Genomic DNA, 25,366 nt, shown 5'->3' with positions numbered 1-25,366 from the left:
TTGTCCAATTCTCCACTAGGTGGAGCTAATTGTTCATTAAATCAGTGCAACCACAGTTCAAACACATTCATGTCCTGCTGACCTTGCCTTAAAAAGATCAATACAAATGTTATTTATTAGCAAAGAAAACTGTTTATTAGTGACTTATGCGGTTGAAATATCAGATAAATACTTTCATTTCAGATTGTATTGGAATTTTATGTAATAGACAAAAATGAAAAGAAAGTTTTATTCATAAAATAAATATTTTATGAATAAAAAGTTGAAATCTGAATTAAATGCACTGATTTTTGTGGTTTTATTGACTAAATGTGAACAGGCCCAGGGGTGTGAAGACTTTCACAAGGCGCCGTTCATCATGCAGTTTGTTTTCACTCTGTTCAATGAAATACGGTGGATATCAAAACGTAAGCCTCTGATTCTCCTGTGGTTAAAAGTGGAGGTATGTGACCTTTGACCCCTGGCCACAGACGGTGCTGATGGAGGCAGACAGCTGACAGAAGGCGGACCGGAGGAGAAGCTCCACGCGCGTTCTGCAGCGGAGCCAGCCGAGCGTCAACATGGACAACATGGAGAACCTGTTCAACCCCAGGTACCAAACGCTTCTACGGCTTCCTCTATCGACACAAACCAAGCGCCTCTCACATCAGGCTGCTCTGTTTCATTCCCAAATGTATCTTAAAAAGTAGCACTAGTTCACCTTTGTTTTCCAGATTAAGTCTTAAAGTAGAAACATTTTGGTCAACATTAGAGCAACAGCAGATCTGGGTGTCTCACTGAAAGTTTAGTCATTTTTTTCTGAGTTTCTTCCTCCACTTCATGTGTTTCCCAGTCATTTATGACTCTGTTGTCAGTGTAGCTACTGTACGTTCATGTGAGTGAGCTCCACTAGCTCCAGGTATTTTTAGCATCAGGCCTGTTGCAGCTGTTGTGTCTCTGCCTGTCAGGAGCTGAGTGGGTTTGTTTAGCTGCCGTGGGAGGACACAGGAACGGTTCCCACAGGACAAAAACACGCATCTACAGCGTCAGCAGCAGCCGTAATTAAAACAATATTCTTATTAATCACCAACTACATTACTCTCTGTTAATTCGAAATGTTAATAAACAATAAACATGCATGTTTATGGAAGTAAACGTGAGGTTTTGGCTTTGTGACCTTTACTGTTTTATTCAGTTTTCTCTCCAAGCTGCTGTTTTTTTTATCTTTATGCAGTTATGAGGCACAAACTTTAAACTCCTGCTGTATAAGTTACTCAGTAGGTTGTTGCTAGGAAACCAAAGGCTAAGTTGCTAAGCAACCGAAGAGTGAGAGAGTGAGTTAGTTGATGCCACCAGCTTTGCTTTGCTAGCTGTGAGAAGTTAAGTAGCTAAAGCCTTTCCTCTGTTTACATCTCCCAGAAGGCTGTGCGGTTCTGGATCGGAGTTTAGTGAATATTCTATCAGACTTATTATGTATTGATATTTATATATATTGTTATTTATTTATTTATTTATTCTTAAATCTGCTTTTGAGCTCATCTTGCCTAAGTAAAAGAAGCTGCCTAATAATTATGTGTAACTTATTTGTTCATCTGAGGTCCAGTAGGTTCACTTCACAACAGACACACACAAACACACAAACAAAAAATAAATAATAATAAACGTAATTGTGAAACAGATCTGAAACAAATACACATTCATGCAAATTTCACAAGGACAAATCTGAAAAATGTACCACTTATTTAACTCCATTTTCCTTAACCACCAGCAGTTCTTACCGCGTGCTGGACGTCAAAACTTTATGTGCTTTGTTTGCACTTTACGTATTTTAAATAATTGGAAAGCTAAGGCTCTTGAGGTTCTAACAAATTATACAAATCAAGGACACAGTAACTGTAGACAGTGAACTGTTTTGTCAAACAACTAAGAAATGCAAAATAACGTCCAACTCACCGATCAAAGTCTCCATCATTGACAGAACAGAAAAATCTCGAACAAAATCTGTCCTTTTACGTCCGCAGTGGTCCAGTTAATCTAATCCGGTGAAGTTTGTGAGTCCACAACAAGTCTGACGTCCACAATCTAACATAATCTGCCGCTGAAACCATTAAAAATTTCCTTAGTATCTAACTTTCTCTCATATTTTAGCTAATTTCCGTTAGCATGCTAATTTGTCTCTTTGAGGATATGGCAGGCCGATTTAACATAAAATCAGTTTCACCACACCAACATTCCAGACATCTGAAATTGGTTTGACTAGATGTATTTGTAAATTAAGATCTAATTACATTCTGACTAATATAAATGAGATCGGATTTACCATTAATTTGTATGGAAGCTTTAATTCAACATATCTGCAATTAATTATTGACCATCTAAAATATAAATTTCAGACAATTTCAACAATTATATTATGAGTAGTCAAAGTAAAGTTACAATATCTCACTTTTTATCTGGAGCTATAATTTCTACAATTATAATTACAACTATAATCAAACTGCAATTTTGATTAGACAAAATTCTCCAAATTAATTCCCGATATTGTTAATTAAACGGCTTTTCTATGAGAAATATCTGGAATGAAATTTCAGACTTGTCACTGATGTCTTGAATTTGTATTCTGTATCATCAGAGTGTCACAGATTGATGTATCATTTTTAAATATCAATAAAATAATGAAACATGTAGAAAAATGTAAAAATATTTTTGAAAATGTTCTATTTGCAGTTTGTTAATGAGTTGTCTGTACGCTTAGCTTTTCAAAGCCGTTTTTAAGTTTGTTGTGTTTGTCGGAGATGAATAAGTAGGAAATTATTTGCCCATTTCTGAAACAAACTACAAAGTTTTGCATTGTCTGCATGAGTTCTTCTACATTGTACCATTTTATGATCATTTCATGCAGGAAGCTGTTGCACTCATTCATGGTTTAATAAAAACAAACTTTTCTGGTCCATTAGCTCTGACCTTTAGCTGTGTGTGGCGCCCTGAGGCAGGCGGCGGCTGCTCAGATCTCATCTAAACATAAACATCTGATCCGATCGTCTGGGACGTCATTGTTTCATTTGAATAATGATGTTTGACTGAATGTTGTTTCTGTTGGTGTTTAACCAGACTGATGACATCTGAACCTGACAGAAAAGGGCATTTTAAATAGACATCTTTCCTTTTATATAATAAAAAAAAATATTTTTTTTGTTCAAATACTTTTATTTTAAAATAAAATTATAAACATTTCAACCACTTCTACAAAAATTATCAGTTTATTTCTTTAACAGGGAAACAATTAATGCTAATAACAACAATCTGAAAACTGTTGCTAATATTTCAGATTGGCAGAAAACCTTTGACCTCTGACCTCTGTCAGCACATGGTTTGTTTTATTTGATGGTTGTTTTTTTTGTTGTTGTTTTTTCAGCCTGGCAGCGGCTCTGAAGAAACTGGACCCGGATGATGGAGAGCAGATCATGGAGTACTTTAAAACCCACGCGCTGCTGAGCAGAGAAAAAGCCTGTAAGACCCCAAACCCTGAGAGCATAATGACATCAACAGGTTAGAGGTCAGAGGTCAGCTCAGACGTGTTCATTATGAACATAATCCCACATTAATTTCAGGCTTTTAAAGCCTTTCAGCCGGGTTCAGGTCACCCAGAAGCTGTTGACTGAAACCAGTTTGGTTCTGGTTCTGTTGGGACAGACGGGTCCAAACATGTTGGTTCTGGATGTTGAAGAGTTTGAAGGCATGACCAGATATGTTTGGTGATTATTCACCAGTAACTCTGGTAACAAAACAGCTCTAACAAAATGTTTTACATTTTAATTGGATTTCTTGCTTAACAAGAAAAAAAGCAAATTTGCTATTTTTTTAAAAATCTTTTGCTGAATATCAAAGATGTTTTGAACAGATTTGTGGTTGAAACTTGGCTTCTGTGGATCATTTCTAAAGACTCACAATTGATTTAGTAAACTTTGAAGACTGACAGTAATGTTGTTCCGTATAGGATGTAATGAATTCCTGCTTCATGTTGTCAGACAGGAACTTTTCAACCAAACCTTTTTCATTCTGCAGGTTTGGCATTTCTGCTAAAATGTAGCTAATCTTGAGCTCTGTTTCCCACCAACTGTCATGCGAATTTTGAGCGAACTTTAAAATGTCACAAGAATGAAAGTGCAAAAAAAAAAAAGTGCATTTTGTAGGTGCTGTGGTGGTGCAGGGGCAAAGCACAACCCACATATTGAGGCCTTGGTCCTCGTGATGGTGGTCGCAGGTTTGATTCCCAGCCTGGTGACATTTGCCGCATGTCTTCCCCCACTCTCATAACCCTCTTTCCTGCCAAACTACACAGCGCCACCTTGTGGATGATACGATATTGTGTGTGTTGCAGTGCTGCAGGCGTCCGTCAGAGAGCAGAAGAAGCTGCTGGTTGAAAACGCCAAACTGAAAAAGGACATCGACCAGCTGAGGGGTCAGCTGCAGGACAAGCAGAAGAGACGCACCGGTACGGACTCTGAAAGAAACTACCAACGATTCAACAACTTTAACGCTTACATCACCCTAAATAACATCTTAACTCCACCAGGTCAAAAAATGATCCAATGTTTCTTTAAAAGATGTTCTCATTGGGGACTGAGGAACGGTAAAGTTCTGAAGGATTGTTATGGAAATGTTTTTAACCTCTTGTAAACACGGCGGACAGCCTTAGACTGCGTTAGACTTGATATCTTGCTAAACTATAAGTTACTCAGATGCATTCAGTCGTCATTGGTACATAGTTACTGAGCTCAGGATGAATTCTTTCATCGATTTCTTGCTGATTTAACATGTTTTCTTTCTTCCAGCCAAAGCGTTGTTCTCTCAGGCTCCGCCCCCTCAGAGTGTAAGCCCCGCCCACTCCAACCCTGATCCCGCCTCCCCTGCAGGAGCAACAGCTGCTGTTCCTCCAAACTGTCCTCCTCCCTCCGCTTCCTCTGGCGAGAGCAGAGACCGAGCAGGCAGGCGGAGGAGAGGAGAGAAGAAAGGTAAGAACAAACTAAAATAAATCAGCGGAAAATAAAACGACAGTCACGTTTTGTATCCGCCTTGTAGCTCGTCCGGTCTCAGACCCGCTCTCTTTGGGGGCGGAGTCTCGCATCGACGCGTCACGTCTGGATCTGCGTGTCGGAAGAATCCTGAGCGTCCGGCGCCACCCGCTGGCGGAAGCCATGAGTGTTCAGGAAGTGGATGTGGGAGAAAACGCTCCGCGGACCGTCGTTAGCAAACTGGGAGGACTGCAAGATCTGGACCAGGTAAACGCTAAGAAACCCAGGAAACAACATTATTATATTAGATGTTCTGAACGAAAACTGACTTTATTGTGTCACTATTTTAGCTTAATTTTCCAAATTATGAAGTTAAAAGTTTTCATAACAAAATGTGACTTTTTTTCAAACCCTTTTCAGTATGCCTTCAAATATTTCTGTGTATAAAATATCATTTTGATTTTGAAGGATATTCAAAAATTAACCTAAACTATCAAAATAATAGGAAATTCCACTCAATTCTTTTACTTTGCGCTATATTTGTTTTTATTATAATGCAAATGTAAAAGATGAGCATTTCATGTGAATGATTAGATTTTATAGGTGTATTTTTAAGCAGTGAAATGAAATATTTATTTAAAATTTATGCTGTCAAGTTTCCACTGGATCAAAAAACTGAAATAAATAAAAACACATAATTAACTAATTAATAATATTTTGAAATCAAAATGTATTTTATTAAGTTTTAAGACTTAATAAAAGTCTTAAAACTTATTAATTCTTTAATATAGAATTAATTCCTATATTAAAGCTTTCCAAATCTAGATGCAATAGTTTCTTGTTTAAATAAATGAAAAACCTGGATTTACTTAACTAGATTTTACACAAATACAAGGAATTTAACTTAATTTTTCAACCAATGTCAAATTTGGAGTCATAATAAATCAAAATATGTCTGAAAATTGCATTTCTCTAGTAAATCATGCTAGCAGCTAAGCAGAGTCAAGCTAACAGCTAATGATAAAGATGCTAACTCTAAATTAGAGAAAAGCTAACTTACTCAGGAGTCAATAAATAGTCTGTACTGTGGGATTTGTTCTTGGCTTGTATGTTTTCCAATGCTATCTTTTATTATTAATTTCCCCTTGGCAGCTGCAAGGCTCTCTTGGAGTGTTTCTATGCAACGTGAAGGCCTCTAAAATGAGGGGCGTGGCCTCGCATGGCCGCCTCCTGTGTTGCTGCGCCTCTGATGTCATCACTGAGCTGCTGGCGCCACCTTCAGGCTCGGCCCCCGGAGACAGAATCACCTTCTTGAGCTATCCTGGTAACTATGGCAACAGTGTTCAGGTAATTTTTAGACTTTGTGAAGCTGTTTGAACAGGTACCAACGTTAGGATCCGCCATGTTGTTTTAGGTGAACCGGATGGTGAACTTTCATCCAAACAGAGGATCTGGGAGCTTCTGCTGCCTGACCTGCAGGTGGACAGTAAAGGTGTGGCCAACTACAAAGGCTGTGGGTTCGAGGTGAAGGGGAAGGGGCTCTGCAGGGCTCCCTCTCTCACTAACTGCACCATCAGATAGAAAACTGCCCCCTTCTGGATCATTTGTGTAAAAACTGCTGGTACACGTTTCTGCTGTTGTGGCTGCAAAAGAACTGACAGACCAAAGGAAAAATACTTAAATAAACAGACAAAATTATGTTTTTTCTTTTGCTTTTTAATTATTTCGTGTTATTATTACTTTCATTATTTCAAATGCTGGTTATAGTTAACATAGCTGCCACTAAAGTTTTTTCAAACATGTTGGAAACTAAAATGATTATTTTGCACTTTTCAAAATATGCATATTTTTAGCAGTGAAATTTAACATTTATATTTGAAATATCTTCCAGTTTCAGTGTTGACTGTACCTTACAAAATTAAAGTTTATTGGTCTTTCAAAATACTACTCTAAAATGGTCTTTAAAATAACAATATTATCAATTATCGCAATAATTACATTTGTTGTTGTTACAGACCTAAAAACAACATTAACATTGATGGTTTTGGTCCTCAGAATTTGTGTCAGAGTGATTGGTCTGACCTAAATTGCAGAGCTTCGTGATGGTTCTTCGCTGAGAGGCGGAGCAGTTGATCTCTTATTGGGCGGCCCCTGATTGATGGCCAATCAGAGCTGTTGTCCAAAAACGAAACCCCGCCCCCAACCTCTTCAGCCAGAGAGCTCAGCCAATCAGAGGTCTGGGTGAGGAAAGTAGGCGGCTGAAGCCCCGCCTTCTCCAGGTGATCAGCGTGTGTGAAGACGAGCATGGCGTGACGACGCCAGTCTGGACCGAAGAGGCTCTGAAAGGCAACAAAAAGTTTTTAAAAAGTCTTAAGTTTCTGAGAAGAAAAATTAGAAATGTGGGTTATTGTCCCGATCAGGAAATGCGTTAGAAACCGCTAATGTGGAGCTACTTTTTAATTTAGTTAGCAATTTTGCTAGCTCTGAAAATATTTAGCACATCTAGCTTCTCCTATATTAATTTATTGGATAAATTCTGAATCGCTAATTTACTTGGCTGTTTTGTAAGCTTTCTGTAAAGTTCAACATCTGGGTTGAAGTTTTGGTTTTTCGACCATTATGAATTATTCAAATAGTTAGACATTTATATCAATCAAGTTAATTTGTATGGCTCATTTCAGTTAGTTGACAGTTAGACTTGGAAAAAAGAGATCACACTAAGCAAACATTACCACTAGCTTGTACTAGAACCAGTTGTTGGGAGAAATCATTTTATTTATCCAGATTATTTGACAAAATAAGTTGCTACTGAGTAAGATAACGTTGATATAAAATGGTATGTTGGTGCACATTAACTAATGTCTCTCCAGGAGAAGCAGACATTTTTCTATCCCAAAGGTACGAAAACACAACAGGTAATGGGCCATGAAACCACCACTAAGTAGAAATAGGTTGGAATGAAATTCAGATTAATACATTTGTGAAAGAGCACAAAACTTAAATAAGACAAAGACGATAATTAAATGAAATCTAAATGTTTGTTTTGTACCTCTGTGTGGCTCAGCAGCTGTGAGTTTTCGTTCAGCTGATCGACTCTTATGACGACCACCAACACGTGAACGCCACCGGGGCAGAGCTCATGCAGGCTCTGTGGGCGGAGCTTCACGGGGGGCGTGTCCAAAACTCTGAGCACGAGGTCAGACTCCGCCCCCTGCCTCCTGAAATACGCAGGAAACTTCCTGCTCAGGACCCGGACATCTGTCGTCATGGAAACGCCAGAAACGCAGGTTCCCGTCTGAAATTCGTCTCCGCCTTTGACCAGCGAGAAACGTCGTTAAATTCAGATGAAAAAATTAATCTGAATAAAATTCTGCTTTTTAAAGGACTGACCAATGAGAGCGTTCCCCACAGAGCTCCGCCCACTCTGCCTGTCTCCTAGCAACAGCACATTTAAAACAAGAACATCCCTTTGTTCGTCTCTTGGTTTTATCAACCGACTCAGGATGTTGTCATGGAAACCAAGTTTATTGTCCATCTGGTAAAACAACAACAACAATATTTTTCAGTCTGCAAATCAACAACCCAACAAACTGACAGCTTCTGTCTTCTAACGCTCTAAAAGTTGGCTTAACTTTGATCTAGCCTGCTGATAAGCCCTTTGAGTCATCTTTACTGTCCTTCATGACGATAAAAACATTTAATAAAACGTATTCTCACCTGGTCGTACCTGAGCAGGCGCAGCAGACAGAGACCGGGTTCCTGGTCCGGTCAGCGCAGGAAGCTCAGTCTCTACAGGAGTGGCTACAGGTTAAAGTTTAACCAGCCTCACTATCTGTCGCTCCGCTCAGGATTTATTGCCCCATAAAAGTGATAAACGTCTCTGCAATTCCTCATACTTCAGCGCTAACGACTGTGTCACCATGTGTTGACTTTTATCTGCTTTTATGTTGTAATAAAACCAAGAATAAAATGTAAATTTATCGATTTAATCATGTGACCTGCTGTCAGCGGACGCTCAGAGAAGATATCTCAACATCTGCTCTGACTTTCATCATTAAAATGTTGTTTTTTACTGTGGTCATGTTGCTGTGATGTTGTTCCAGTTAGTCATAAACTTTACAGTTATTTAACCTCGACTTCCTCTGGCTTCTCTTTAAACAAACATATCAGGCCCACATTCAGGAAGAAGGTTGTCATTAATGAACAGACAGGACTGAGCATACTGATTAATGTTTGATGCTAATCGAAACATTAAGGATGCACAGACACCATAAGGTGTCTGTGCATCCTTAAAAACTCTTAAATTCGTTACTAAAATGAAACTTGGCCTTAAATTCGTTAATCACAGGTCTTAGATTTTGTCGTGGCAGGATTATTCAATCTCATATAATCAATGTTTTATTTGTTTTTTTCTTGTAGGACTTTTATGTTAGACAAAAGTTTGATTCGACATCTTTACTTTCTGAGACTAGAGGCAGTTGATGCTACTGCTAACTAGCTGCTAATATAGCCTGTCAAGCTAGCCAGTTAGCTCTTTGGTGTCTGTAATGGTTAAGGGGATTCCTGGGCCTCTTCGGTTCAGGACAACGTTCCGGTTATACTGAATCAAACAACTGAAAGCTAACCTTCAGAGTTTTGTCCTTGTTCTCAGATCCAAATCAGAGCCATGAAACAAACCTGTGACATTAGCGAAACGGGGAACCACAGATGTAAATGTGACGACAATGCAGATTGGTGACCTACTGCGGACGTGCCTGAACGGGGAAACTCTGCCGGAAGCGAACGGAAACGACCCGGTGAGCTTATCTTCACGGCAGCAGAGGTCAAAGTCAGGACAGCGATTCCTCACAAACAGGGAAGCTCACGTCCTCCTGCAGAAGATCCCAATCAGATCAGGGAAGGCTGCAGGAAACATGAGCTTTTCCACATATCAGATATATAACTTAGCTCATATAAACCTAAACCTTGTTTTTCACAGCAAAGCTGTTTAAAATATTCTGCTGGATAAATGCTGGCTAACAGCTGGAGGTTTTAGTCTGAAGACTTGTTTGGAAATGTAAATGTTTTATTTTTAGCTACAAGAATAATAATACACTTTTCTGCACTTATCTTAATATTTTTTACTTCTAAATTTTGTAATTTGGTGGTTGGTTGGAGTACGAGTCAAACTGACTTAAAATTAAATAAATTACGGCTGTGAAGGTGTAAATGACCTCTGGGAGTTGAACAGATGGACCAAGTGAAATATGGTAATAAACCCAAAAACAGTAGTGAATTAGAGAGGAAATTTGAGTTAATTAAAATGTAACCAACCTCTCTGAAAGCTAACAAAAAGGTCAGAGCCAAAAACACACGGCCCACTGTGGGGATTGTAACCTGCCTCGCCACCAGGGGGAGCCGTGTGTCAGATGGTTTTATACTGGGATGAAGTTTTAACAAACTGTGCCACTCTAACCAATAGAGTGGTTTGAGTTTGCGATTTTATCCTAATCTTTACATTAAAGTGAGATGAGACCCATTTGGGCAGAAAATGTGCTTAAACTCGGATGTTGTCCACGTGTGGGACCCATGTTGGCTGTAGAGGTTTGGATTTTTATATTTTGAGCTCTTTCATACGAAGAACTACCCTGGTGGTTCCCCAAATGGATTTTGTTTAATGAACCCAGTGGGTCCAAATATCCTGGGCCGACCAGAACCCACCCAGCCTGAACCAAACTCTGGTGGGGCCTCATGCAGCAGCTGGGTGTAAATTTAGCTTAACTTCTTAATCCTGCAGGACCGGTTTAAGGGATTAAATACAAAAACACGTGGCTCTTCAAAATGTCAGTATTTGAATCTCAGTGTCTAATTACAACTCTGTAGAGTATGAATGAAACTGGAGTTGTTACGAAACCAGTTATTGATATGGGAGCTCATGTTTGTGTTTAAACTTTTAAATCTAACACAGTTTTCCAGATGTAAAATATTTTAGCTATATTAGTCTAGTCAGTTTGTTATCGCAACTTCTTGATGGTAATATTCCCTGTAATATGTTAAACGTTCAATCCTTTGTTTTTCAACCACATCTATAAATTTCTTTTCCACTTTTTAACAGCTTTTCCCCTAATCCTGACTGGTTTCAAAACAAACTTTGATTTTTATGTTTTGAAATTAAATTTTTTTATCTTTCTGACTTTTTGCGCCTGCTACCTTCAGTACATACTTAGATAAGATGGTTTCTGCTGTCCGAAGTCTTTGTATTTTAATATTTATACATCACATAAAGTGCATTTAAGGAAAACTATGGCTCATAAATAATGTAAGTTAAAACTAGAAATTACAAACAGCTTAGTAAATGACAAAAATATGATTTTTTAAAATCTTTTTTTTATTTTGTGTATTATCTATCAATAAGCTGGACTTATTTATCACAATAATATGTTGAATTTCTTTCATGTCTGATTATTATTTCTTCTTTTAATATATTATTTTTATAATAGTTTAGTTCATATAACAATCGAAGATCATAGCATTTTAGCTAGCTAAGCTAACAGCTACTACAAGCTAGCTGCTAGCAAAAAGATAAAGTCAAATATAGATAAAATATAGATAAAATCAGGTGTGCTTGAGACCAACATTAGATCTTTAACCCATAATGTCAGCAGTTTGAAGCTCATGACTGGAAATGTTTTAATCCAGGGAGAAACTGTTAGCTAGTTCCTTAAATGTTCTCAAGGGGCCAGCTAGCTTAGTCAGCTAGCATAACATCTATTGGTAGAAATTAAGCAGTAAAAAGGTAAATAAGGTTCAGAGGTCTTGTGTAGTAAGTGTGCTTTTACTATTGTACAAAACAGAAAACTATAGCAAGAAGCAAATTTAATCACAAAACATTTTTAACTTTCAGTTAAACTGAATAAATGTGAATAATTACACAGATTTACCACAAAATACAACATTTATATAAAACTAACTCTTTCAAAATGTCAGTGCAATAAAACATATGTAGTCTAGAAAGAATTAATTCATTTATTTAGTTTTTACTCAGAGAATAAACCCAGTAAAATTAGCTAAAATGTAAAAAGTTTGACAACATTTACATAAAATGTTTTTATAAGTTTAAAACAGATATACAAGTTATATGAAAGGACTCTAACAATGGTGAACAGCTGGATGGGGTCAGAGCGATAAAACCTGTTTACATGTCTGTGGTACAATGTTATAAAGATGGAATATTTAATCCAAATTTTTAGAAATGTTGACTAAATTTGGTTAATATTTTATTTAACTCACCAAACATCATTAGCTTAACTTGGTTTCTCTGGGTTTGACTTTTGGACCTTGTAGATTTACTGATGAACAGATCAAAAGCTGAAACCAATGTGTGAATTACATCAGATATGCATCAACATTTGCCCCTGTGTCGTTGGGGTAGAAGGGGTCAGACTGGATTTCAAAGCGGTTTGGCTCGTCCAGACGCCCTGGAGGAAATCACACCTGAACCTCAAAGGGTTTCGTGTCTCCTTCAGCTGGCGTGACAGGAAGCCGATGACCTTCCAGATATTTAAGGAGACGCTGAGGGTGTAAACAGGAATGTTATTCACTCTTTCTTCTACAAATCTCTCTGCCTCCCGTTGCCTCCGGCCTCGATCACAGACAGAGGAGCTTTTGCTCTGTCCATCCTTCCATCAGTCCGTTTTTCTCCCTGTTTGTCCAACTTATTTCCTCTGACACACATGGAGTCTCGTCTTTGCCGCCACTGAAGACGACGAGGTTGCGGCCAGCATCGAGGTGTGGGCAGAGGCGTGCCGAGACAAGGAGGGGGAAACCTCAAACTTTGGTTTCATGGTTTGGTCCAGCAGTGAAAATGGCTGCAGTGGATGAGTCTGGCTGTTTGGGTTCGGAGCGGCCCGGCAGGTGAGTCCCTCGCCGCAGGAGCAGCGCTGGAACAGCTCCAAGCCCTGGTGGCCCTTACGCCGCTGACGCGTGCAGACCTGGCCCTCCCGCAACACCGGCTTGCAGATCCGGGCCCAGAAGTGGCGGGCGCAGCACAAAGTGTCCGAGCAGTCAGAGGAGCGCAGGCACGGGTCGCCCAGCTGACCTGGAACCAAAAAACTAAACTATTATTCCGCTTTCATCAAACTCCAGTCTGTTTGCCGAGAAAACCCACAGCTAACTGTCGTTGAGTTAACAATCACACTTCCTGTTTGACTTGATGTTTTTTTATGCTTTACTGAACTGGAAGCTTGCAAAACAGGCAAGTAAATTAGCGCTTTGCAACTCCAGAGAAATTTATTTAGGGGAAACTAAATGTGACAAATGTTTTCCACTAACCAAAAGCACTAAAATTAGCTTCATATTAGCGGATTAGTGGAAGTCCAGACCATTTGTCTAAAAAGTTTGGTTCATCAAACTCTGATGCAAACCATCCGTTTGCCTGGAAAGTCCACTTGGTCCGATGCAAACCGAAAAAGCAAAACCTAAGCTGGGTCGTTGTGTCGACCGATCACGTCTGCTCTTTGAGCTTATAAAAAAGCCACCAAAATAATTATTTTTTGTAGGCTTTACTCAACTAAAAGTTTACCAAACAAGAAAGTAAATTAGTTCTTTACAATTTGTACAGAAAAATTAATTTAGTGGAAAAATCCAACCAAAACAAACACGCTAGCCCAGCGCTAGCAGGAGAAATGGCTCCTTTTCTTTTACCAAACCACTAAAATCTGACATCACTCTATTTTTGTTTCCATTTAATGAAGAAAGAAGTTGCATTTAGTCTCTTCAGAGGTGTTTGTGTCGTTTCCTTCAGTGGTTCTTGGTGCAGCGCCCCCACAGGTCAGGAGGGGAACAGGATTTTTTAAAGGGTTTGGTTGGTTTGACTCAGAGCAGAGAGAACGAGATCCACAGCAGCTGGAGATGGAATAAATGTTGTAATTTTGGATCCTAATTGAACCGAGTCTACCGGACCATCAGCTGGGAAAACAACCTTACTGATGAACACAGAAAACCGTCCTCTGAAGCTTTTTACGACAACATCACTGAAATAAAAACTTAAATTCACCTCTACCAGACGACCCTTTAAGGTTCACCCTCCCTCGTTTCCTCCATCCTCTCTTAGACGGCGGGTTCACGTCTCCATCAGCGTCCAGGACACTCTGAGACCAAAAACCGTCCAGCTCAGGAACACAAATGTCTGCAAAACAAGTAAACAAAACAATCTATGTTAAAATTCTTCATATTTTCCAACTATATGACCATCATCTTAAAAGCAGGTCCTACTGCTGCTGCAGCGGTTGCCGGGGCAACACATGCTATCCCTGAGGCAGCGCCTGCTCCTGCGGCGGCAGGCGTGGCAGCGGGAGTGGGCGGGGCCTCTGGTCGGGACGTGGCAGTAGTTTCCCTCGGTGCACTCCAGGTCGCTCATGCACTGGAAGAGCTGCACAGAGACACACAAACCAAGGATTATTCAGCAAGTTTCCTCCAAATATTCCAGACTATTCAGGACGTTTGGGCGATGAGGGTCAGGAGGTTTCAAACTAAATATTGTGATTAACCTGAAACTTTGTCAGCACATTTTAACAGACCATCCAGGGAAGGATGGTTTTATGCAACTTCTGGTTTGTTGAAGTAACATTTTCAAATGCAACATATTTAGAACAGAGTTACAAACATTCAGGCAGTTTGAAACATTTTAACAGTGAAACATTGTAGCAGAAGTTTTGATCCGATCTAGAATAGATTCTTCAGTATATTTTAGAAACATTGTAGCAGGATATTTAATGAAACTGGAAACATTTTAAATGGTTTGTAGGTAAAATTTGAAACATTGTCGCTAAGCTGATATTGTTAGGAACACTGAGAAGATTTATTGATACATTTTAATGTTTAATTGTTTAAATTATTGAGTAGCTGCAGATAAACAGATCAAATCTGAAGCACTGTAGCAGATTAGGATGTAGATTAAGAAACTTTATGATGGAGTCTGAAGCATTTTAACATGTTTGTTGGAGAGACGTAGCATCCATCCATCTGCACTTTATTGACTTTAACCAGGATGTTGGTCATGCTAACGTGATGTAACACAAAGATAGATATAAAGACTAATAACTGTAAAACAGAGCAGATAAAAGGAAACATAACAATCAGAACAATGGAAGCTGCTAACAGGAATCAGAAATCAGACACCAACCTGGTTAGCGTATGCTAACTGTGAGAATAAACTAAAGTACACATCAAGTAGGAAAACAACCATCTCCAGTCATGATCAATAGAGCTAAATGCTGAGAGGTTTTATTTTGAAAATCTTCTTTTTCTCTTGGTTATTCTTTGTTAGTAAAAATATAACATTCAGTTATTGTTGTTCAAGTTATTCTAAGGTTTTTGAGCCTCTATTTTTAATGTTAACTCTTTAAATTTAACTTCCATTCTATAATCAGGTTGCTGAAGTTATTTTTTAAAACTGAAACACTGAAATATGTCCCAAATTAGAAGAGGAATCCTCCAGATTCTGCCCTTATTTGTTAATTTGTCCTGTCTTGCAGTCTTCTCTTGGATTTTGGCTGCTTTTCCATCCATTTCCTATAATATTCACACACAATCGATGTTAGGAAAATGTTTCTCAGGATTTAAAAGCACGAAAACAATAAACTCTCAGGGTTTTGCATAAATTTAACTAAAGAAACTGGAACAAGCTGAAAGTCAGTAACTTAAAAACCCAATCTAAAGTTCCTTCACTATTTTCACTCTGTGGTTGATGTTTGGGTTTGTTTTACCTACATTTTGGACTCTGCCGTCTTTAACTTTGCAGCAGATCTCGGATATCTACAGTTTGTGCTGGTATCACTCACCGTCAGGTCCACGCCAGGACCCCACGCGCTCCTGTTCACGGGCAGCGCGTGACCTTCCGTCAGGATCACGGTTCTGATGGAGTTCAGGCGGACGCGCGCGTCCACGCGGAGGAGCGCGGCCCCGACGCCAAACATCAGCACCAACTGGAGGCTCATCGCTGCGGGACGCGACGATCCTCAGATTTATCTCCAGGTTTAAGCGCTAAAATCACAGAAGGGTTAGCAAGAAATGATAACAACAGACACACCTGTGAGCGCGTGCGGGTCAGTAGCACAAACACACCTGCTGCTGGAAGATGCTCCGGTTCGCTCAGGTGAGTCAAACCCGCAACCTGATCCATTTATAGGCTGCCCGGTCCGCCCCGCAACCCTCCCCGCCACACCTCCCGCGCGCATCGATACCTGCAACCATCGATACGGAGGCTGCAGATGGACATGTTTGGATTAGGACGTTTTGGTTTAACCCCAGCTGCACTGAAAAAAGAGAATGTAGCTCCAACTTAAAAAAAAGTTTGTTATGTAATCAAATGAAGCTTGACATGAAACTTGACAATTTAATAAACTTATTTGTTTAAACTTAATTTGATTACTTGTAGCAAATTAACATAATTTTTAAAAGTTGGTTCTCCTGTTTTCAGTGTGGATGGATGAGAAACAGGAAGCAGGATAATGAAGAGCTCAGACTTTAATTCAGAATAATCATAAAACTTTGTGTAAATTTCACTGTGTCTCATAAGTGTTATGTCTTTACAAACACATTAACAGTAATCCAACATGTAACTAATTAAAATAAAACTTTGACTGAAATTATAGAATCAGTGATAAAAAGTGTTGAATTATATTCAAAGTTATGCTTTTTATGCGAAAACCCATTAATAGGCCATCACACTACAGATAAGCAACCATTTCAACTCAAAAATCCTTTTTGTTGCTAAACTATTGAATAAATCAACATATGAGCTGAGCAACAATATATTTATAGTTTCTAATCTGTTATTCAACCATCAGATTGATGTAAAGTGTTTCAGGAAGCCCTGATCGTTCATGTGACTCATTTAGAAACGTGGGCGCTGAATTTAGCATTAGCAACATGGCTAGCATTGAGATGCTAGCTTGGATAAAGGCTAATTCCTTTTAGCACAACTTCCATCCATCCATCCATCCATTTTCTTTACACCCTTGTCCCTGGTGGGGTCAGGGGGGTTGCTGCTGCCTCTCCAGCTAACGTTCCGGGCGAAAGGCGGGGTCACCTGGACAGGTAGCCAGTCTGTCGCAGTAGCACAACTTCAACACAACAACAATGTTTTCCAGCGTCCAGTCAGATCCATTAGAAGCAGGAATTATCCTCCAGTTTGCCGAGAGAAGCAGATTCATCTTCTGTTGATGTTTTCTTAGGGATGTGCGTCAGATTTACGGCCGTACTAGAAACACGAGAGCATGACAGTTCCGCCCGGAACCTTTGTAACAAACAAACAAAAACAAAACTTTAAAAATATGATTAATTGGCCTAAAAATGTTAAAAAATTAAAATCTATCAGACAGACAGACTTAACTTGAGATATTTTGAAAATAAATATTGGCAGAAATTTCACCAGCTGCATCTCTTTATGTTGGGCGTAATCCAGGTAAAATTTACAGGCACCAGAAATATTTATGATTTTTTGGTCCATTTGAGTCAAAAACAAGAAGATGTCAGACTTCAAGCAGAGAGCAGAGAAATAGTTAGTATGAATCCTAACTGGGTCATCAGTTATTTAACGTCCCAAATATAAAAAACAACACAACAGATGAAAGGTTTTGCTTTGAAGCTTATTTTTAGAACGTTTCCATCTTTGCGTGAAAGGTGACTCTGTAAACAGTCGAGTCCTTTCTGTCTGTGACCTTTGTGAGAAACATTTAACATTTCCACAAACGACGCCCACGACACCTGAGGCTGCTTTCAGAGTCCGAGCCGCAGCCACTGATCACAGATAAGATAATGAGCTGGAAAAACCAAACCGCAGCGAGCCTCTACTGCCTCATACACACACACACACACACACACACACACACACACACACACACACACACACACACACACACACACACACACACTTCCTGTTGCACAGAAAACCACGGCTGCTTTCCACACACGTGAGAATCTGAATGTCTGGATGAAAAACTCGCTGATTCGTCGTTGCAAGCAGCTCCAGTCTGATGCAGAACATCTGTGATCAGCTTTCAAGTCTGAACTTAGGCCTGGACTTTGACTGGACCACTCACATCGTAGCATTAGGTGTTTTTGGTGATCGTCCTGATGGAAGATGCAGCTCCAACAAACTTTAACCTGACTTCAGTTCAGGTGTGTCTAAAATGAGGCGCGTGGGCCCATTTGTGGCCCTTGGAAGGATTTTTTGTGGCCGCTGTAGGAGGTTGATGCAAACTTTTCATTTAATAAAAATATTGATGTTCAGTTTATTGTTGAGGAGGAAAAAATAAATAAAAATAAAACTATTTTTGCTTTATTTGATGAGTAAAAGTATCATTTGGGAAAAACTGATTTATCTGATCATTAATTCTGACCTGCTTCCCTCCAGCATGATGCTGCCACCACCGTGTTTCATCACACAGGCTGTGAGTTCAGATCAATTCAAAATGGCTTCATCCAAGTCAACGGTTCATTGCATGCCACACTTTTCAGATTTTCAGATCTTTTTCACACTTGGTCTTTAGTTTGTAATTCAAATTAAAGTTTCTGTGAAAACTTCTTTATGTTTGCAGTTAAACTCTTCATCACCATCAACAGCCCCGACTATTCAGACCTGATCTAAATAAATTTAATCTTTATTTTCAATGATCACATTGAGTTTTTTTTTTCTCATCTTGGATCATTTAATCTGTGCAGCGTTAATGAATTTACAGCAAATTGTTGGAATATTATTGATTTAAAACAAATTCAATGTGAAAATGTGAGTTATCTTTTTAAAGTTGTGTTGCTATGGTAACTAATGTTTGCGGGAGCACATGAAACGTTTTTGTCGTCGCCTCCATGTGGAGGAACTTATTCGTTACCGTGAACTCTGTGTCTCTAAGGTGAAACGTGGTGGTGGCAGCATCATGCTGTGGAGATGCTGGAGAGACACAGAGTCTGGATGGAGCAAAAAACAAAACGATCCTGTTGGAAAACCTGTTGGATGGTGAAAAACACCTGAAAAGGGAAAGTAATTCAACAAAGAATAGAAGTTATCTCTGGGTGTTCATATAAAATCTGTTTCTAGATGTGAATCTTTAGTAAATTTGTCCTAATAGTGAAACATTGAACAATTTAACTGCGTTGTTCAGATGCGGAAACAGATGGACAACAGCGCCGCGCGGTGGATTTTCCCTGCAACTGCAAGAACAGAAACGTTAGAATGACAGCAGCGATAAAAATATCAATAAAATATTCAAACTCGTTTTTAACTTAAACTGAAACACCGCAGAAAATTATATATGTGATTTATTTATTTTAATAAATGCTTAATTTACTCAGCTTGTGTCAAAGGCAAAAAAATAAAATATCGTTAAACATTTATATATAAAAAATACAAAAAAGTAAAAAGTTATTTTCATACATGAAATAGTAAATTAGTGGAATTTCTTTTATTTCAAGTCAAATGTTAAAGATCTTAAAGATTTGCCAAAATATTAACTTTGTTGTATTTTAAATTCAGTTTATAATTTGAGTCATTAAGGACAAAAAGGTCCTTATTAAAACGGCCAATAGCCGACTAATAAACTAATCACCAGTTCTAACGGTTTAAATGTCAGTTTGACTTTAATGTTTAATTTAACCACAAACTGGAAATCTCCAACAATAAATCTTCAGTTTCTTACAATAAAATAATATATTTTTACCACACCATTATGCTTTCTTAGCATTTCTTCAGTGGATAAACGAAATGTTTAAATTATATAAAATATATAACTATCAGAGTACCACAGAAAAATAGATATTTAAAAAATGGAGGAAAAGAAGCTAAAAGACAAATAAACTAAAACAGTTCAGATATTAATGACAAGAAACAAAGTTTTAAAGAAGCTCGTTCTGGTTTCACAGCCAACTTTTGGATTTTAAAAGCATTTCTACTAAATAAACGTACTGAACTTTGAATGATGTTGTTTAATTTATTTATACAGTGAAATCAGTTTCTATAGATCAAAAATGGCTGAAAAATACTGAGATTTTATAAATTTACTGGGTTTTTAAAAGATGGAAACACGTCAGGTTTAACTGCTACTTTTAAAAGAGGATAGAATAGAACATAATAGAATAGAATAGAATAGAATAATACAGAATATTCTTTATTGATCCTCAGGGCCTTATATATTGACAGCTACTCCATCTAAAGTGTTAAATATTTTTACATACAAATAAAACCATACACAATATAAAATTTATAAAAAAATATAGACATAATTGTGATATTGTAAGTGATTTGAATATAAATCTAAAATAAACATATTAAATAAATACATAACTAGAATTCACATGGGAAATATAGTAATCTATGAATATAAATATAAATAAATCTATAAAAAGTTAGATTAAGGTCAGTCAGAGTTGGGAATCGTCTTCTGACTCTGGTGGATTTTGGTTGATGGAGCAGTCTGCCATGTTTAGCTGGAGAAGATCACAGTTATTGATGGTTTATTAGTCATAAATAAACTAGAAAGTAACTTTTTATCATTTCTGTGTGTCTTGGTTTGGTTGTTGAATCAGTTTTCTCACTCCTGCTTCAGTGGGTTTGGCTTGGCGTGTTAAACTATCACAGATGTTTGCTTGGATGTGATGGTCAAACTGGAGCACCCGGAGAAAACGGTTCATCAACAGGGAACACCCCTGACCCAGAACCAGGTAATAGAACCAGGTTCTGGTTCCTGTAAGACCCTTCGGTCTTCAGAAGGTTCGTCAACATGGCAGAAATGATCCTGAGTGGAAAAGCCAAACAAGTACAGACTCTCCTAAGGGAAACTTAGGGAGACGAACTAACCTGTCACCAATGGTTTTTGGATGTTATTGGTTAGAATATAAAAGGCAACAGAGTCACAATAAGGGCAAATTAGAGAGACCAATGAAGCTACCATGGATGTTTTTTTGGGTGTGACTGTCAAACCGGAGCGCCCGGAGAAAACCCAGAAGTTCAAAAGTGACTTCCTCCTACAAGCTGCGGAGGAACGCTTCGTCCCTCTCCTCCGCTCAGAAGAGGAAATTCCACCAGGACGCTCTGCGTCCTGGTGGAGTGCCTGTCATCCTCCTAGAGTACGTAGCTGGTTGACATTTGCAGTCTTTGAGTGAGTCCACAGATTCTGCCCTGGAGCTTGGACGTTTCTCTATTAGCCTTGGTATGACGGCTTTTTTCTTCTGCTGGCTGTCTATTGAATCCTCTGTAGACGTCTTGCTTCTAGGCAGGGCTTCAGCTGCGGCCTCTGGACTATCCCTTGACTCTTCCTCCCAATTGTACCAAGCACTTGGAAACATTCCTGTTTGTTTCCTTTCCTGGATGGGACTCCTTGAAGCGGTTGACTCTTCAGTGATGCTCTCTTCATAATCTGAATCACTGGCAGAGTCACTGGAAGACTCCTCTGATTTCTTGGATTTAGGAGAGTCTCTTGTTACATCCGAAGAAGTTTCTGCTGCAGCAGCTGCAGCTTCTGCAGCAGCCTCCAGTTCCTTCATATATGCCTCAATGTCTGGTTGGAAGGCTCTGTATTCCTTCTGGAGAGAAGTGATTTTAGTCCTGAAATAATTCAAGCGTTTGGTCAGCTTCTCTCTTTCCTTTTTCTCCTTTGAAAACGAGGAAAACATGGATTTGGTCCCAAGCTTTGCGCTTCCTTTCAATTCCTCGATCTTCTTCAGACGAGCAGCCTGGGTCTGCTGCAGATCCTTGACCTTCTTCTCCACGTCCTTGAAGGCAACCTCCCAGCCAGTCTGATCCGAAAGCCTTTCCGTCAACACCAGAACCTCTAGTTCCAGCTCCCCGTTGAGGATGCTGAGCCTCCGTTTCTCGTCGACTGCGCAGAGAAACTGATATTTCAGCATCGGCACGTTGATCGTCTGTTGGCTCAGTGATTTGAGCATACCCTCCAGTTTCTGGTTCTTTCTGAACGCTTCCTTCCCGCTTTCATCGTCCGAGGTGGCTTTCTTCTTTACAGTGACCAAGTTGTACATTTTTAATTTCTGCCTGATCTCTCTGAAGTAGTTGTCTTGAATCGTCATCATCTCTTTGTTTTCCCTTTCTTTCTCTGTGAATTCTTCAAATAGCTTCGTTTGTTGAACAAGTTGTCTTGACAAGATGCCAACATTTTTTCTTAACTCTTTGTTAAGAAACATCAGCCTATCCTGACGTTGTTGGGCCCCGTCGTTCAACGACTTCATCATGGGTTCCTCAATTAGCTGCTCATTCGTGTTTTTCAACACATCGAAAAGCATCGCCCTTCTTTTGCATAAACTATCCAGTTTTTGTTCCTCGTCTGCCCAGATGTCAAATTCCAAGTTCAGCTTGTAGAGCCGCTTCTCGCATTCTTTGAAAAACACCCTCTCATCTTTCTCCAGCCTCTTCCGATTTTGATAGCGGCTTCTGCGGTCCGAGGCGTTCTCCAGGTCTGCATTGGTCTTTACCAGCTTCTGGATCGCCTTGTTGTTCTTTTTGCGCACTTTCTCAGCATCGTAAAAAGCAGTTACTGCTTTCTGCTTCTCAACTTTGTACATTTTGAGGTTTTTCTAGCAGCTTAAAGCCAAAATTGTCAGAGCAAAACGTAACGTAGGTCAGACAGCTTCGAGGTCCAGAGACAAATGGAGAGGATTCTGACAAGTCATAGCCAGGGGCTGTATCATCAAGTGATGTCACTGATGACATCATCAGGCGGTGTGATGTCACCGCCTGATGACATCACACCGCCTGATGTGTGTCATCATACCCTCCCAGCAGGGTTCTTTTTTGTCACAATAACAGATTCTCATGGATGATAAATTGTGCCAGAAGTTACTGCAATAAACAATAATAATCTTTAAGTAATATAGCGGCTTAGTAATACAAGAACAAATTCAAGCAATTGTGAAAAATGGTATAACAATAAAAAATACCCTGAATAAACTTTAAATTTGAATGTCTATTGACGTACAAACCCTCCAACAAGGTTGTGGTGACTGGCAGAGTAAGTTCATGCAGCAACAAACACGTACAGTAGGCAACATGTCCATCCTGCAGATAAAAGCTGCATTAGCTAAGCTGATTTTACTGGTTCAGCTGTAAATATCACCAATGTTTATCTAAGTATTACAGCGAGTTGAGTGGAGTTTTCAAAAATCGTGATCAGGTAATAATTATGTACTTATATTGTAGGTAAGTTACCTGCCTACCAACATGGCTGTCAGTTACTGTGTGACGTCCGCCGGACCACTTTTTTCAGTAACGAGTAATCTAACGCATTAGAAGCCATAACTAAGCTGGCAAAAACAACTTGGAAAAACAATTTCCATCCTTCCGGTCCTCACTTCCGACGTTCATACTGGCGCCTAGAGTGATTAAGTGACGTAGTTGTAAAGAAAGTGTCAACACACAAAAAAATCTGTAAACTAAAACCGTTATGTTTGCAACTTTAAATATAGTCTAAAAATAACTCTAGTTTTAGTATACGATGAAACAATTTTAGTTGCTCAATATTAAAAACATGCTCATTTACAAAGTAAACATACATTTTATCAACTCCCGACTCTGTTGTTTTCGTTAAGCTGCCGTTCAATAATACAAAACCGGAAATTTAATAGTTTTTTCAAAAATAAAAGCGTTAAATCTAAAACCGGAAGTTAATTATAGATAAATCTGATAAAACGAAGTAAAGACGATAAGCGCTCAAAAGGAATACAAACAAATAAATAACGTAATTTGGGGTTATTATAATTGCCATTGGTCTCCCCTTATTAATTGTATAAAATAGTGAATATTTATACTGGATATTTGGCTAGTTATACTTTTAAAAAAATATTTTTTTTTACCATAAATGTATGACTTCATACCGTTTACAAGCAGGTTGCTAGTTGGGGTTTTTGGGCTTGTTTTCATAGCTGGTTGCTGGTTTTTCTATCAAGATCTGGCAACACGGGGCTCCACGGAGCAGCGGAACCGCTGAGTGAGGAACCGAGGCTCCAACGGCCCGTTTTAATTTACCGGCTTCCGTTTTTTTCCGGCCCTGTCGACATTTCGTAACGGTGTTCTGGAGGCGAAACCCGAACCGGAGAAGATGGAGCGTGGAGGCGGCGGTGTGAGGAAATGTAACGGTGTTTCCGTGACGTCGGAGCGGCAGCTCCAGCTCCGGCGGGCCGCTGTCAGCCACGGCCTGTCCGGCGCAGGAAGCGCTCTGCCTGGGTGTGAAGACCGGAGCGCAGCGCTGCCTCTGAATGCTACGTGAGTCCCGCTTTTATTTTTACTTGAGGTTTACTTTCTGCTGTTTGGTGTCAGCTTGTGGTTTGCTGCTCTGTAACTGTTATCTCAGCTGCTGTGTTTGTCACAGCGACACTTTCTTACATAATTATTATTAGACTCTAATCTCTAATGTCTCAGTCGGACTCTGTCCTTCAAGATAGTATTGTTTTGACATTAAAAAGTTATTCCTTGTATAAATTCTAGTGTGTTTATGGTTAATTCAAATTAAAAAAAAATTTCATTAATCACTGAGGGAAATTAAATGTAATAATTCAAAAAGGCTCTCCGGTAGCAGTCAGTCTTCCAATGATTTAGAAAAAGCCTCTGACTGAAGACTGTTGCTGTATGACAGTCTCATGACACGCCAACAGCAGAGATGATATTCCACAGTAACATGTCAAGGGCTACACCATCAGTTGTTGGTAAGCGCTGCTAATCCACTTCCTTTGCTTCTGCTGCCTCTTTTTTAAAGGAATCCTTCATTAGTTGTAACAGTACTTCTTATTTGAGAAACATATTGCAAATTAACTACAAAAAGGCAAAAAAAAAACACAAAAAAACCCTTCCTGATTTTTTTTTAATGTTGTTGCCATGCTTTTTGTGCTGCAATGCATCCTGGATAGATGGCATATGCTACTTGCTAAGGCGCTAGCTCCGTCCATCCAGAACAGTAATTTTTGCACATTCAGTAGCATTCAGACTTTTCAATTTGAACCAAAACGTGTTGAAACAGAAATGCATAAATGACAGGAACAAATGAAAACGAGGAGAACCAAAAGGTTAACGATGAATGAAACAGCTGCTGCTTGGAAATGCTAACCTGAAATGTTTATGGTTAGCATTGGGATCAAAACATTTTCTCAAATATATTGGAATGATGCTACAAAAACTAAAAGATGCTTCATTGTCACTTTAAACATCAACTGTTGCGGTTTTGCGTTAGCCTCTGCTAATGGTGTTAGCCTCTGCTAATGGTGATAGCTCCTGCTAACGGTGTTAGCTCCAGCTAACATAGAAAACGTTAGATTATAAGCAAATCATGTTTATGTGTTTCAAGACGTCTTTGCTGTGTAATAGTTCATTTTGAGGCAGTTTTCCTCGATCCAGA

General features: G+C 39.1%; 3 protein-coding genes across 3 annotated transcripts; 1 reads left to right on the top strand and 2 right to left on the bottom strand.

The window, feature by feature from the left end:
• The first annotated feature begins 467 nt into the window (after positions 1–467).
• Positions 468–6,692, top strand: aimp1b (aminoacyl tRNA synthetase complex interacting multifunctional protein 1b). The gene is made up of 7 exons (XM_015011405.2): positions 468–592; positions 3,395–3,489; positions 4,361–4,474; positions 4,815–4,994; positions 5,062–5,261; positions 6,147–6,318; positions 6,409–6,692. Exons 1-7 carry the CDS (start codon positions 561–563, stop codon positions 6,573–6,575), a joined length of 960 nt encoding a protein of 319 aa, XP_014866891.2. The 5' UTR covers positions 468–560; the 3' UTR covers positions 6,576–6,692.
• LOC106932621 (GTPase IMAP family member GIMD1-like) lies at positions 6,690–10,316 on the bottom strand. The gene is made up of 4 exons (XM_015011408.2): positions 8,712–10,316; positions 8,385–8,529; positions 8,044–8,306; positions 6,690–7,333 (listed from the first exon to the last, which is right to left on the bottom strand). Exons 2-4 carry the CDS (start codon positions 8,527–8,529, stop codon positions 7,058–7,060), a joined length of 684 nt encoding a protein of 227 aa, XP_014866894.2. The 5' UTR covers positions 8,712–10,316; the 3' UTR covers positions 6,690–7,057.
• Positions 10,317–11,789: 1,473 nt separating this feature from the next.
• LOC106932620 (dickkopf-related protein 2-like) lies at positions 11,790–16,192 on the bottom strand. Its single transcript, XM_015011407.2, has 5 exons — positions 16,098–16,192; positions 15,815–16,016; positions 14,247–14,403; positions 14,029–14,160; positions 11,790–13,071 (listed from the first exon to the last, which is right to left on the bottom strand). The coding sequence occupies exons 2-5, from the start codon at positions 15,968–15,970 to the stop codon at positions 12,689–12,691; spliced, it is 828 nt and encodes a 275-aa protein (XP_014866893.2). The 5' UTR covers positions 15,971–16,016; positions 16,098–16,192; the 3' UTR covers positions 11,790–12,688.
• Positions 16,193–25,366: the final 9,174 nt, after the last annotated feature.

The sequence above is a fragment of the Poecilia mexicana genome, unplaced genomic scaffold, assembly GCF_051168715.1.
Source record: "Poecilia mexicana isolate PSO_F unplaced genomic scaffold, ASM5116871v1 scaffold_18, whole genome shotgun sequence".
NCBI classification, from domain to species: Eukaryota; Metazoa; Chordata; class Actinopteri; order Cyprinodontiformes; family Poeciliidae; genus Poecilia; species Poecilia mexicana.
This window is presented reverse-complemented; position numbering and strand designations above follow the sequence as displayed.

Coding starts and splice junctions, on each gene's coding strand:
- aimp1b (XM_015011405.2), top strand. CDS start 561: ATGGACAACATGGAGAACCTGTTCAACCCCAG. Junction 593..3,394: donor GAGAACCTGTTCAACCCCAG/GTACCAAACGCT, acceptor TTGTTTTTTCAG/CCTGGCAGCGGCTCTGAAGA. Junction 3,490..4,360: donor GCTGAGCAGAGAAAAAGCCT/GTAAGACCCCAA, acceptor TGTGTGTTGCAG/TGCTGCAGGCGTCCGTCAGA.
- LOC106932621 (XM_015011408.2), bottom strand. CDS start 8,529: ATGGACAATAAACTTGGTTTCCATGACAACATCCTGAGTCGGTTGATA. Junction 8,307..8,384: donor TGTGGGGAACGCTCTCATTG/GTCAGTCCTTTA, acceptor CGCTGGTCAAAG/GCGGAGACGAATTTCAGACG. Junction 7,334..8,043: donor AGCTGCTGAGCCACACAGAG/GTACAAAACAAA, acceptor GTTGCCTTTCAG/AGCCTCTTCGGTCCAGACTG.
- LOC106932620 (XM_015011407.2), bottom strand. CDS start 15,970: ATGAGCCTCCAGTTGGTGCTGATGTTTGGCGTCGGGGCCGCGCTCCTC. Junction 14,404..15,814: donor GTCCTGGCGTGGACCTGACG/GTGAGTGATACC, acceptor GTCTCTGTGCAG/CTCTTCCAGTGCATGAGCGA. Junction 14,161..14,246: donor CGGCAACCGCTGCAGCAGCA/GTAGGACCTGCT, acceptor CTTGTTTTGCAG/ACATTTGTGTTCCTGAGCTG.